This window comes from Paroedura picta, chromosome 15 (assembly GCF_049243985.1).
Source record: "Paroedura picta isolate Pp20150507F chromosome 15, Ppicta_v3.0, whole genome shotgun sequence".
Lineage (NCBI taxonomy): Eukaryota > Metazoa > Chordata > Lepidosauria > Squamata > Gekkonidae > Paroedura > Paroedura picta.
In genome coordinates, this window is record NC_135383.1 from 26,571,897 (window position 1) to 26,586,419 (window position 14,523).

At 50.8% G+C, this 14,523-nt stretch overlaps 1 protein-coding gene across 10 annotated transcripts in view; it reads right to left on the reverse strand.

Annotated features, from left to right (window-relative positions):
* ACACA (acetyl-CoA carboxylase alpha) overlaps positions 1-14,523 on the reverse strand; it is a 252,188-nt gene that overhangs the window by 188,313 nt on the left and 49,352 nt on the right. For all 10 annotated transcript variants that reach the window (XM_077312781.1, XM_077312780.1, XM_077312776.1 and 7 more), the window contains 6 exons: positions 13,669-13,775; positions 12,798-12,908; positions 9,137-9,346; positions 5,787-5,957; positions 3,064-3,225; positions 1,794-1,957 (listed from right to left, as the gene is read on the reverse strand). In XM_077312781.1, coding sequence (XP_077168896.1) covers positions 1,794-1,957; positions 3,064-3,225; positions 5,787-5,957; positions 9,137-9,346; positions 12,798-12,908; positions 13,669-13,775 — 925 coding nt within the window. The remainder of the gene's footprint in view (positions 1-1,793; positions 1,958-3,063; positions 3,226-5,786; positions 5,958-9,136; positions 9,347-12,797; positions 12,909-13,668; positions 13,776-14,523) is intronic.

Consider the following 14,523-nt stretch of genomic DNA (forward strand, 5'->3'; position numbering starts at 1 on the left):
TTGGGACACCCCTGAGGAGCCTGGAGACAGTAAAATTTAGGGAGGGTAAAATGCCACAGAGTCCACCCTCCAAAGTAGCCATTTTTCTCCAAGGAAACTGATCCTTGTCATGTGGAGATCAAGTGCTATTCCAGAAGATCTCCGTCCCATCTGGAGGTTGGCAACCTTACTGACAGGAAATCTGGAGGACACTGAAAAATTCTCTACATGTCTTCAGACCCATGAATTACTCCACCCTACCCTGTGGATGAAATACTGTAGCACTGACAGTTGCCTAGTCCAGTAAATCACGGCTATAATAGACCTTCCAAACCAGAAATTCGACTTGCCACAGCACAACCAGGCTTCTGCTACTCAAGAGCCCCAAAGAGTGGCCAAAGGGATGCAACTAGGGGTCCATGTCCTTCGCTCTGCATTCAGGGGGGAAACCCAAGCTGAACCCCACCCATGTGCACCGGCAGAGCCAAGGAAGCTGCTCAGCTTGGACCCTGTCAGGGAAAGCACCGGAGAAGGCGGCAGATGAGCCTAAATCTCTTGCTGCTGGCCTTGCCAGGAGCCGAGTTCAAGCCAAGTGTGGAGCTCAGTGGTCCCCAACGCAGTGCCCATGGGCACCATCGTGGCATTCACTGATATCTTTCCTGGTGCCCACCAAGCGTTTTTAGAAAGCGGGCAAGGCCGGATGCAGCTTTCATCCAGGAAGGTTTCTGACTGGTGGGGCACATTTTTATGAACATTGCTTTGGCAGCAGCTGCCGCCACAACATCAGGTTCTTCACAGTGTGCAGCGTGGGCCATTTCTTGTAGGGATTTTAACCAACTGTTGCAGAAGCCATTTTAGGACTGGCTCTGCCTCCTGCACCAGCTCTTTTATAGCAGCCTTTTTGTGCTTGGTCCATCATGCTGGGACAGAATCCCAAGCAGGGTTGGGCGCTTCGGGGCTCAAAGCGGCCACCGAAGTGCCCAACCCTAATTCCAAGTGTTCCTACAGCCTCAAAAAGGTGGAGGACTCCTGGAGAATTTCATCATCCGTGACAGCCGTGTACGCAGGGGCTTCTTTGCTCCATGTATAAGTGAGTCATGGCCACTTTGCAGCCCACACAACATGTGCTTAATTGCCACACATAACAGCTTGCACACAGGTTGCACATCCATTCCTGAGGATGTGAACGGAGCAGAAGTCTTGAGTTTCACTGGTTCTACACTGGTTCAACAGGAGAGCCAGTTTGGTGTAGTGGTTAGGAGTGCGGACTTCTAATCTGGCATGCCGGGTTCGATTCTGCACTCCCCCCCCATGCAACCAGCTGGGTGACCTTGGGCTCGCCACAGCACTGATAAAACTGTTCTGACCGAGCAGTGATATCAGGGCTCTCTCAGCCTCACCCACCCCACAGGGTGTCTGTTGTGGGGAGAGGAATGGGAAGGCGACTGTAAGCCGTTTTGAGCCTCCTTCAAGTAGGGAAAAGCGGCATATAAGAACCAACTCTTCTTCTTCTTCTACGTTTTAGCCCTCCAGAACCCGCAACTGAAACTAGGTCACTATGACTTTCTCCATCTCCCAGCGAGCGCTTCCGTGCCCTTTGACCCAGAAGTCCTCCCACTTCCAAATCTAATACTACACGATCCCTGATATTTATCACCAACACCCTAGTGAGTCACATGATTTTTGCAATCCGGTGGCAACCACGGGCCTGGATCACAGTAGATTAAAGCAGACATGGCAAAATCCCTCCCCAAATCCAGGTCACTTTCCCCTAGTTCATATAAATCACCCCCCCGCCCCACCCCTCAACTTACGAAATGGCTTCCTCCCGGTTTTCTCCCCACGAGAAACAGTGACCAAACTGAGAGTCAGCAAATTCATGAAGTCCGCCAGCAGCAGCCACACTGAAATAGCCCCAGACGTTCTTATTACTGCGGAAGTTCAGTTCCTGGACTGTTCCAGAGCTGGGTTTGAATCCCTGTACAGCAAGAGGTAATGTTGTGTAAACCTACACAGTCTAAAGGTAGGGCTAGATTTTCATATTTAATCACCACTTTGAAAAACAGTCCCCACAAGAAATGGTACAAATATATGTGCTTAGCTGAGAAAAGGGACCTGTGAGATTTATTCCTACAGCAACATCCCTCTTCTTCTCATATTTTGACTCTTACTACAGGCCACCCACTGATGCCTTTCTATTAAACTTAGTTACTGAGACACAGGTTTTTCCCCTTTCCATGGCAATGAAGAAGAAGCAGAAAGACGTGTCATCTGCTAGAGATGATGGTGAAGCCGTGGATCCCAGTCCTCCACTCTGTAGGGTCTCCTAACTGTTACTGGAGCCTACGGAAATCCTTAACCCTCAAGCTCAACTTTTTTTACCATTGAGAAACCCCTCAAACATTTTTCAGGCTTTGAGAAATTGCAGAAGCAGCGTGATCGTGCAGAACGTGGCTGGGAAGCAGAGCTGTGGACATGCCCACCTGGGACCCCTCCCCCCCTCCAGGCCCATCACTGGCCATTTTGGGAGGGGGTCAACATGACCATATCTGGTCATATTACGAAAAATGCTTAACAAATTTTAAAAATATATAAAATTCCACCCATTCTGGAGACCCTTCCAGGGCTGTCAAGAAACCCCAGGATTTCATGAAACCCTGGTTGAGAAAACCTGCCTTAATGTGTGAAGACCTTCCCTCCTGGAAAACCAACTGAGCAACATAGATTGCCTTCCTGAGAACAGACACAACAGCTGTGCTTTCCCTACTGCTGGTGTACAAATGGGACCGATCTGCCGGGTACTGCTGGTCTTCCATTCTCCAGATGTTACCACAGAGATGGACGTTTCCCCGGCTACAGCGCCTTCCTCCGACTCCTCCTCTACTAGGTGGGAGGGGAGGTTTGGCCACCCTTGATAGCATCTTATCAGACATTAACAAACGGACAATTTCACTGCAGATTTACAGGCAAATATTTAAGAGGATTTTCAGGCTGCTTGTGAAAAGATCCCCATCGTTGGTTTCAGCAGAGAGTTTTGTTTGATTCTTAAAAGGACGAAAGAAAAAAGGCAAGAGGGTGACTTACCTCGTCAGGATTCTCGCTGGTTATGCGGGCAGCAATCACGTGACCCCGAGGACAAGGCACATGGGCAGAGTTCTCAAAGTCAATGGGGGTGTCTCCCCAGGGAGAGACTCCGTACATCATCCGGATATCCTTGATCCTGTGCAGAGGAATCCCCATGGCAATCTACAGGAGGGAAATAAATACACCTTTCGCACATTAGCATAATGAAGGTTGGCGCGGACTTCCTGACGGCACCTGAAGGGGCACAGCACGTCTAGGGCTCCTGGCAGCTTTCTGGGCTTTGTTCAGGGGCCAGCTGGAAGGCGAGTTGTGCACTTCGGTCACCTGAGCGATCCCTGAAGTCCGATGCAGCGTGTAGGAGGCCTGCGCCGCGGAGAGCAGGGGAGGGGCAGCAGCGGGAGCACACTAGCCGGCAGCCACACACAGTTCTGTGCCTGCATGCAGCAGCCAGCTGGCGCACCGCCGGAAGTTCTTGGAACTGGAAGTTCTTGGACCCCCAGGATGACTCGGGCCCAATGGACCACAGAGGAAGGCTGCCTGCATCTATACACTAATACGGCCTCTGAGTCAAAAGGCAGAGTTCACTCTTAATTAAGATGGATTGGGGGGGGGGGGGGTTGCCACCAAGTCGCTGACTTCTGGCAGCCCCACAGAGTTTGCGAGGCAGGAGATGTTACGAAGTGGTTTGCCATTGTCTCCCTCTGCACCGCAGCCCTCAATAATGCCTTGATAGTACTTGGGTGGGAGGCCTCCAAAAGTTCGGATGGAGTTCCTCCAGGGAACACGAAGGGTCCTGACGAGGCGGCAGGCGATAGCAAGAGCACCTGCGAATGTTCCTTGCCTGGCTGCCAAACAGTCCTCCAGTCTCCTGGCTATACAACTTCTGCCACGCAATAAACAACTGCCATGGTGGCCTCTCGTTCAGATACTGTCCAGGACTGACCCTGCTTAAGCTTCTGTGACCTGATGAGTCTAGCCTGGGCTGCCCCGTTCAGGACTTGCTTAAGCTTAACGGCCGCCTGCACAAGGGGGAGAGGCTCTTATTGGGGCATCTTGAAGGGAAAAATAGAGGAGAGAAGGGTTTTCAACAAGGGCAACAAAAGATCTGGAGGTCTTTCTGCCTTAATAACTTCTGTATTTCCAGTTAGTTGCAAACAATTCCTAATTGTGGATATCTACAACAACAAACAAAGATCATGGCATCCGGCCCTCTCAATTCCTGGCAAATAGAAGGGGAAGAAATGGAGATAGTGACAGATTTTATTTTCCTGGGCTCCAAGATCACTGCAGATGGGGACTGCAGCAAAGAAATTAAAAGACGCTTGCTCCTGGGGAGGAAAGCTATGGCAAATCTAGACAGCATCCTAAAAAGCAGAGACATCACCCTGCCAACAAAAGTGCGTTTAGTCAAGGCTATGGTATTCCCAGTTGCAATGTATGGCTGCGAAAGTTGGACCATAAGGAAGGCCGAGCGTCAAAGAATTGAGGCTTTTGAATTCTGGTGCTGGAGAAGACTCTTGCAAGATCAACCCTGCCTGCTCCTTAGAAGGCCAGATCCTGAAGATGAAACTCAAATACATTGGCCACCTCATGAGAAGGAAGGACTCCCTGGAGAAGAGCCTAATGCTGGGAGCGATCGAGGGCAAAAGAAGAAGGGGATGACAGAGAATGAGGTGGCTGGATGGAGTCACTGAAGCAGCTGGTGCAAACTTAAATGGACTCCGGGGAATGGGAGAGGACAGGAAGGCCTGGAGGATCATTGTCCATGGGGTCGCGATGGGTCGGACACGACTTCGCACATAACAACAACAACAACAACAGGGTCTGGACTTGCAGGGGGAGGAGGCCTTGGAGTCATGGAGGGTAGCTCAAAGGAAGTGTCAGCTTTATAGGCTGCAGAGCAGGGGTTTAGGATGCTTTAGGATGCTTAGGGCTGATCCTACGTTGAGCAGGGGGTTGGACTAGATGGCCTCTATGGCCCCTTCCAACTCTATGATTCTATGATTCTATGATTCTATGGTAGGCAAACTGCGGCCCTCCAGATGTCCACGGACTAATATTCCCAGGGGCTGGCAGGGGCTCCTGGGAATTGTAGTCCATGGACATCTGGAGGGCCGCAGTTTGACTACCCCTGCTGCAGAGGGATATGCCAGGGATAATTAGGGAAGGGGCTGAAAATAAAGCAGCTGGTACTGTGATGTCCTTATATACTTGCAGGTAATCCTGCCTGAAAGCTGCCTGAACTCCTTAGACAAACAGTGGGATATAATTTGTGAGGAGCTATAAATTAGGTTTCCACCTGTATGTTTATAAACATACAGCATCACCAACTTCTACCATTCATCTCTCCATCAAAATGAAACCAACTGCTTTAAAAATAAATTAAAAAGCTGTCCAGAACTCCCCACTTATGTGGATCTAGGCACACCCCAGTTGCAAAAGAATTGGACAGTGGCCCATAAATCACACAGACTAACTTTCAAGTTTGCAAGGGAACAGTTTCTCAATTTCCCTGCCTTTATCGCAGATCGATCTAACCCAGGAGTAGATGTGACGTGTGATTCTTTTGCTCCAGCCAAAGGATTAACTACCCCCCTCCCCTCCCCCCCCCCATGAAGCACTTCCTGGCCTCCTGCATACTGAGGCAAGATTTAGGAGAACCGGTTATTTCCGTCCAGCCTGTTTCCCCTCTGCCTCTCGTTCTGCAGAGGCTCCTGACTCACCTGGAGCTGAGCCGCGGGCAAGTTGACGTCAGCCACCATCTCGGTGCACGGGTGCTCCACTTGCAGCCGGGGGTTCAGTTCCAGGAAGTAGAAGCTGCCATCCTGGCTGTACAGGTATTCCACCGTCCCGGCACTTACGTAGCCCACCATCTTGGCAAGTTTCACGGCACACTGAAGGCACAGAACAGGACCATCCAGTCAACTTTTACAGTGACAGTGAAGAACAAAGGGGAACCCTGATGGGTCAGACCAAGGGGCTCACCCCATTTCCCACAAAAGCTTTCCAGGAAGGTCTCGAGCAGGGCAGGATGACAACAATAGTGCCCAAAACACACTGTTGCCCCACAGCAGGTGTTATTTCATGGCACAAGTCAAAGAAACCCTCCATTCGGAAATGCAGCCAATGGCCTATGACGAAACTTTCCTCCCCTATAAATCTGGCTAGCCTCCCTTCAAAGCATCAGATCTACCAGCCTCTTGCCTCATCCTGGGGAAACAAATTATCTAAATCCACGCCACTGCACCGAGGCCACGCCAACTGCCTCAGACAGAAGTTGCTGAAATACACGAATGATCTCCACAGGCAGGGAAGCAACTCCCACAACCTAAGGAATTTCTGAGTAATTAATATAGTGAGATGCCCTAGAGCAGTGATACCCAACCCCTGGTCCGGGGACCGGGACCAGTCCGTGGATCAGTCAGTACCGGGCCACGGCTCCTCCTCGTCCTCCTTCCTGGCTGCTGCCTCTGGGCTGCCCTGCCACTCTGCCGCCGGCTCACCTTTGGTGCTCTCCAGTGGCTGCCATGGCTAGGGCTTCCCCTCGGCGTGGCACTGCACAGCTGCTGCTGTCAGCGCCTCCCTGTAGTCAGGGGGGAAGTCAGGGGCGCAGGCGGAAAAGCAAGTGGAGCAGGGGCTCAGGCAGCAGCGGCAACATCCCTTGGCAAAAGACAACCCCCCCCCCGGGCCTCAGTAAAAATGTCAAGCGTTGACCGGTCCCCGGTGATAAAAAGGTTGGGGGCCACTGCCCTAGAGAGAGCTGTCCATAGACTTATAAGCCTCTGAATATATATGCCAGGAGAGTCCTGCTGGATCAGACCCGTGTCTCGTCCGGTCGAGTGCACTGGTTCATGCAGGGGCCAATCAGGTACTCCAGAGGCCCAACAACAGGGCAAGAGGTCAAGGCCTTCTCCTGAAGATGCCTCCTAGCCCTGGAATTCAGGCAATTGCTACCTCTGAATGGGGAGGGTCCCCTTTATTTACCAATCTGACTATTATTGGACCTCCAATGCAACAGGTTGGCCATTGTGTGAATACAGGAGGCTGGACTGGATGGACCCTCCCTGGTCTGACCCAGGAGGGCTCTTCTGATGTTCTTATGAAGGCCTTGGCCTCTATTTTTTTATTCATTTATATACCGCCCTATCTGAAGTCTCAGGGCGGTTTACAGGGAACAAGAAAAGATACAGATAACTTATGGCAATAGGTGATAACAGTAATAACAGTAATAGCATGATCATAACAATAACATTAGAAAATGGAATTGCAAGAGCCTCAGTTCAACTCTTCCTGGAACCCAGTGAGTTAGGCAGATTGGTGTCAGTCTTAGTAGGAGGGGGGGAGCTTGGGGGGGCCAATTGGAAGCGATGGTTTGGGTCGACCTCAACCAAATGCCTGGCGGAGGAGCTCCCTTTTGCAGGCCCTGCGGAACTGTTTAGGTTCTGTCAGGGCCTTGATCTCCTCCGGGAGCTCGTTCCACCAAGTGGGGGCCAGAATGGAGAAAGCTCTGGCCCTGGTTAAAGTCAAGCAGGCTTCCTTGGGGCCAGGGACCACCAGGAGGTTGGAAGAAGCAGAGCTCAAGGCTCTTTGAGGAGTGTAGATGGAGAGGCATTCTCTCAGGTATACTGGGCCCAGACCACGTATGGCCTTAAAGGTGATAACCAAAACCTTAAGCCTGATCCAGAATTCAACCTGGAGCCAGCGCAGCTGCTGGAGGATGGGCTGGATGTGGGACCTCCGAGGTGTTGCTGTGAGGACCCTGGCAGCCTCGTTCAGGACCAGTTGCAGTTTCTGGATCAAGGATAAGGGCACGCAGGCGTAGAGTGAGTTGCAGAAGTCCAGAGGTGACTGCTGCATGGATAACTGTGGCCAAGTGTTCCAGGGCCAAGTAGGGCACTAGTAGTTTGGCTTGGCGAAGGTGGTAAAATGCCAGCCGAGCTACCGTCGTGATCTGAGCCTCCATTGAGAGGGAGGCATCAAGTATCACTCCCAGGTTCCTGGCGGAGTGGGCCACTTTTAGCTGCACTCTATCCAGATTGGGTAGGCGCGCTTCCTCGCTTGGGCCTTTCCTGCCCAGCCACAGCACCTCCGTCTTTGAAGGGTTGAGCTTCAGACGACTCTGCTTGAGCCACCCCGTCACCGCTTCCAGGCAGCTGGCTAATGCTTCTGGGGGAGAGTCAGGGTGGCCATCCGTCAGGAGAAAGAGCTGGGTGTCATAGGCATATTGGTGGCAACTGAGCCCAAATCTCCACACCAGTTGGATAGAGAACTGCCCCTTGGGGGATTCCGCAAGCCAGTTGGTGGCGGCTTGATGAGCTCTCTCCTAATGCCACCCTCTGTCCGCGATTCCGGAGAAAGGAGATCAGCCACTGAAGGGCAGTCCCTCTGATCCTGGCATCGACGAGGTGGTGAGCTAAAAGTTCATGATCTACTGTGTCGAACGCTGCTGAGAGATCTAATAATATAAGCAGCGCCGACCCGCCCCGGTCCAGCTGGCGATGGAGGTCGTCCGTCAGGGCGACTAGTGCTGTCTCTACCCCATGGCCAGGCCAGAAACCAGACTGGGATGGGTGTAGGACCGAAGCTTCTTCCAAGTATGCTGACAATTGGTCCATGACCACTTTTTCAAGCAATTTCCCCAGAAATGTTAAGTGCGAGACGGGGCGATAGTTGGATGGCTGTCGTGGGTCCAGAGAAGATTTTTTAAGTAGTGGGCGAACCACTGCCTCTTTTAGTCCCTCCGGGAATTCTCCTGTTTTAAGGGAGAGGCCATCCCTATGCCCTGTTGCTGTCCCTCCAGAGGAGCTGGCTGGCCACTGTGTGAGACAGGAGGCTGGACTGGACGGACCCCCCCTGGTCAGGCCCAGCAGGGCTCTTCTGATAATTACCTATCTACCTATCGATAGCTGCTCTGCAAAAGTGTCAAACAAGGTTCTCTTTCAGACTTCAGCAGTGACACCACTCACCCATGAACTATTCCTGGCTGTTGTATACAGATGACAGCAAACTGCCATGAGATGCACTGATCTATCTTGCAATGTCAAAAAAAGCGAATTGCCCAGCTCCCACCTACCTGTTCCATGTGTTCAAAGACCACGGAAGTGGCGATGGATGCTGGAGCCTCCTCGATGATCTTCTGGTGTCGGCGCTGCACTGAACAGTCACGGCCAAAGAGGGAGATGGCGTTGCCATATTGGTCTGCAAGGATCTGAACCTCCAGGTGGCGAGACTGTTTGGCAAGGCGCATCACGAAGATGGGGGACCCCGGCACTTCAGCTTGCACCTGAGAAGCAAAGACGTCATGTGAGATGAGCCTCGCGTCAGAGGTGGGGACTCCAACAAGTAGCTTGGGAGCTCCAGACAGCCCTTGCGGCTGCTTAGCAGTTTGCCCAACCCTCAGAAGACTCAGGAAAGGATGTAGAGTTATGTTTTTTAAAAATTATTTTGCTGGATTTTTGTCTCATAGAATCATAATTGGAAGGTACCTCCAGGGTCATCCAGTCTAGCCCCCTGCACTATGCAGGACACTCACCTACCCACAGTGACCCCAAGTGAACCCTTCACCAAAACTCTCCAGAATCCAGCCTGGCCTGGGGGAAATTCACCTCCCATCCCACAGGGGCAATCAGCAATTCCCTGGGTATGCAAGGAGGGCCACAAGAGACAAACACCGGCACATCCCTTCCTGCCCACCCACTCATAATCTGCTGATTAACTGATAGCTTCATATCTGATGCTCTTACTAGTTTCTAGAATGTAACAGAATTGATTAGCATGCTGGGAACTCAGAAGGACCTGAGTTGGCAATCCCTTTCATTTCAAACAGGATGTGGACAAAAATGGCAGTCTTCAAGCAATGGCTGGACAGATACTTATCCTGCCTTGAGCAGGGGGTGGGACTAGATGGCCTTCTTGAGACCTTCCCACTCTAGGATTCTATGAGTCTAGTTCAGATGTGGAATGGGCTGCCTAAGGAGGTGGGGAGCTCCCCCTCACTGGTGGGAGGACAGCGGCTGGACAGATCCTTCTCCTGGAGCTGATCCTTGGGCTGCTCCTGCACTGAACAGGGGGTGGGACTAGATGGCCCAAAAGACCCCTTTCAACTCTATAGTTCTATGAACCCTAAATTAAGGCTGCTAGAACATTACTTAACCCCATCCCATCCAAGCAGCAAGCTTCTAAACAAGAGGAAAGATCTAACATGGTCCTCCTCAGTGGCTGGTCATTCCTCCAAGGCCCCTTCCATGTTCGGTCTGGGTGCCAACCCAGTGCACACAACATTCCTTATCATCTAGGAAGGACTAAACAATGAAAGCCCTGCCCCATCTCAGCACTGCCCCCAACGGGCAATACCAGGAGCTGCATGATGGGCTTCTTCCATATACCCCGCCAGGGGTCAGTGCCCGCATTTTGTTTAATGTCCAGCAGCACCTTAAAGATTAACAACATTTATTCCAGCATAAAACTTTTGTCAGTCACACCTCACTTCTTCAGATGCTATGAGGACTTCCTTACATGGGTCTAGCCTATTACACAAAAAAACAGTACCTGAAAAACTTATGGCAAGATTCACACCAAGCGCCTCTTTCCGCCTGCAGCTGTTTCCTTTCCCCTCTGGCTGTGATTTCCCCTCCACAACTGTGGCTCCTGATTCCCTCTTCACGGCATCGGAAAAAGCGAGTTCTGACTCGCAAACCTTTGATGCTGGAAGAAACGCAGGGAGCCCCTAGGAGCCGCTGGATTTCTGTCTTACTTTCCATACAGCCTGGAGCTCCTGACGGGATGAGAGGCCCAGAGGTCTGTCTCTGGTGGGTGTGGGGTTAAGGTTCTAAAAATCAAATAGACTAATAAAAAGGTTGCGCTTCAGGAACATCCCTGCTCGCTTGTTGAAATAAAAGCAGGCAGTCATGTAGAAATTTCAGACCTCCAAGAGATGAAACTCTCCCAAAGCACTATTATGATTCATTCAGTTTCTAGACTGCCCTCCCAGGGACTGGCTCAGGGGGCAGGAGAGGCTTTCTCGACCAGGAATGGACCACGTCCAGCTCCGTGACCAAGGGATGACCCTCCGCGAGGCTGAATAAGGCAGCTTCCCTGAGCAGGATGGCATCGCACTACTGGAGGCAGCTCTCCCCCTAGAAGGAAGCCCTTTCCTGGCATCTGCAACCCGGGAATACATATTATTTATCACCTTTGTATATCACCCTCCCCAAAGGCTCAGGGCGGTTCACATAAAACAAGGATCATTTCAGGAGATCATTTGTGCTTGAAATTGGGGTCAGTGTGGGTAGGTGGGTAGTTGTGAGTTCCTGCATTGTGCAGGGGGTTGGACTAGATCACCCTGGAGGTCATCTATGTCACTCTATGATTCTACAGGAACAGGAACAATACAGAAAAAGTCATTTAGCATAACAAACAATAGAACAAAAATAAACAGTGAGAACAATAAATTTGAACTACAACATACTGGCGAGCCCATGACTGGTCAAGTTCAGGCCTTAATTTTCGTGGAAGGAAGGCCAAGGATTCCCAACCAGGGGTCCCTTGCCCTCCAGAGGGGGTCCATGGCCTTTCCCCTCTTGCCTTAATGGCCTCGGCCACAAGCTAGGGGACTGGCCACTGGCCTTTCCCTCCTCCCGAGAATGAGTGAGATCTCTTATGGATTCTGCACCTCGGAGGGGACACAGCCTGCCTGCACACCTACTCCCCACCTTAAACCGTGTCCTGCCCCTCCCTCCAGCCCTCCTTGAGCCTGCCTGTTAACATGGGTAGTGATGTCACTTCTGGTGACATGTCACTTCCAGGGGGCATGGCAGGAAGGTGGTACCAGTTGACCTGAAAAATTATTTCAAGGGCTCAAAAGGTTGAAAAATTCTGCTCTATGCTTGACCTGCAGCCCCTCTTACATGGACAATGATAGAGCTTTTCCCAGGAGCCCCTGCTGACTCCCTGTGGTCCTGTTCCCAGCATCAGAGCTTAAGGCTACAGTGGCCTCTCCCACCAGAACCAGCTTTTAAAGACTAAGTGTTAGGATCTGATCACAGGTCCCCATGTCATGTGCCCCTGGTTCTTAAACCATTCTGTCATTGCTAAACACATGAAATATGCTGGTTTAGGCCTCAACAATTTTTAACTGCAATTTATTTTTGGAAGAGCCAATCTGGCTGAAAAGCAGGGGCATAAATACATGAATTAACAAATAATTCAAACCCTCCTACCTGCATGACCCTCTGGAAAGCTAAATAAAGTAAACAGGTGGAAGATGGAGGGGGTCTTGGCTCTCTCCTTGACTAGAGAATGTAGAATAAATTGTGCAAAGAAAAATTGTGCCTACGTTGCATAATTTCTACAGGACATTCAGCTTGCCTTGAAACCCAACCTTTAGCACAATTTGTGTACACCAGGAGTCCCCATCCTTTTGGGACCTGTGGGCACCAATGGAATTTTGAGTGGGTGTGGAAGAGAGCCACTCCAAAATGGTTGCCACAGCAATCAATGCCAAATCCTAAATTCCTGCTGCAGGAGATGGAGCAGAGATGGGAAACCCTTTCATCTGCACAACCGGTCACCCTTTCCTTTGCTGGTAACAAGCCCTGCCTTTCAATGGCTCTACCGATTTCCTGAAAAGCTTGGCAGGCACCCTGTTGGAGAATCATCGTGTTCACGCCTGCAAAGCCCCACACAGTCAGTTCTCCAGCTCATGGAAGAAGGAGGAGAAGAAGAGCATGACATACTTGTCGGAAGAGGTTGGGGAAATCGTCGGTGCTGTTCACTTTCCTGATTCCTTTTCCTCCCCCTCCTTCAGAGGCTTTGATCATGACCGGGTAGCCAACTTCTTCAGCTGCCTGAGCAGGGAGGGAGAGAATCAGAGTGACAAATGCAGCAAACTAAAAGGCTCATCCAATTAGCAAGAGGAGCCTCCTATGAGGAGGGGGACCCTGGGACCACCATCCCCTTTTAAGAGTCAGAGGGGAGCCAGGGACACCCATCAGAGAAAACTGGAGGGAGAAGAGGGGAACCACTGCCGCTGCCCCCCCCCCTATGATTACTTTCCCCTCCCTGGTTATTATCAGCACTGCCCAATTTAGTTGATGAACATGCACAATGAACATCAACTAAAGACCTAATAATTAACTCAAAAGGAACCACCAATTCACCAGGAACGCCATTTTCTTTTTTAAAATTGGATTTTTTTTTCAATGCAAGGGCTTAGAAAAACAGCAGGGTGGCAGAGATCACCTCAGAAGATTCATCGTCCTTCGTTCTCCTCTCCTCTGATGTGATGACACTTGAGCCAGCTGCCTCCCATTCCCTCTGCCTCAGGAGAGGCCCTCCCCAGCCTCACAAGGACAGGGATGCCTCTTCCAAGCTGGCACCTGATACAACACACAGCCTTCCCTCTTCAAAAGTCACATTTGATTCACACACAAACCATAAAAACAACGTAGTGAATCCATGGTTGACCGACCGAGATTTCTTAGACTACTTTAGGAAATACATTACAGAGAGGGTTTACAGTTCAGATCAAAGCATACAACACTGATGGTTCAACCTTCGAAAGATAAGAGCTCTGCAGCACAAGAGCACCCTGGAGGAGAGGCCTACCTTCAGCCCATGGTCCACGTCTGTCACACAGCCCTTCTCATACAATTCCCGCGGGACACTGAGAATGCGCTTCTGGAAGTCGCCCTCATGCCAATCCACCTGCAGGCCTGAAATCCAAAATGGCATCTGAAAGATCTCAAACTTGTGTGCACATCTGCAACAAAGATTCCTGGTCATGATCACTACCGTTCATTGATTCTTACGCTGCTCGCTCAATAGAGTTCCTGAGTTCATGGACAAATTAAGGCCCACAACCAAAAAATTACAATAAAACCCGATTCAGTTACAGCAGAGAACTAAAAACTAGCAGAGCAAAAGTATTTTTGAAAATCAGGCTTGATGCCAAGCAGATGATTATAGGATGATGTGAATGTTGGGTTTTTAATGCTGTTAAGAAGAAGTTTGGGCTCTGCAATTTGACCCCCAAATTCTCTTGCCTAACCTGCACTGACAAGCCAGGCCCTAGGAGCCTTCTGAAAGCCACAATTCCAGGGGAGGCTTGAGGTAAACCAGAACACATAGGACATTTTACGACTTTCCTAAGATAAAACAAGAATATACTAGGGTTGGGCTCTTCAGCGCCCAAAGGACCCGGTCTCTTCCGGGGCAGCCAGTGCCGCGCCGTGGGGGGAGCGCAGATGTCAGCACACCAGTGGGCGCCTCCCCTCCCCGCAGTGTGGCGCTAGCTGCACCAGGAGAGACCGGCCACTTTGGATGCCAAAGTGCCCAACCCTAGACTATACAATAAAAAGGCTTGAAACTATTTACAACATGCAGAATTTGCTGGGCTCACATATGGTTTCAGGCCACAATTCAGGGGTTCAGAGAGCAGTTATCAGCCAAGAGTGCATGAGT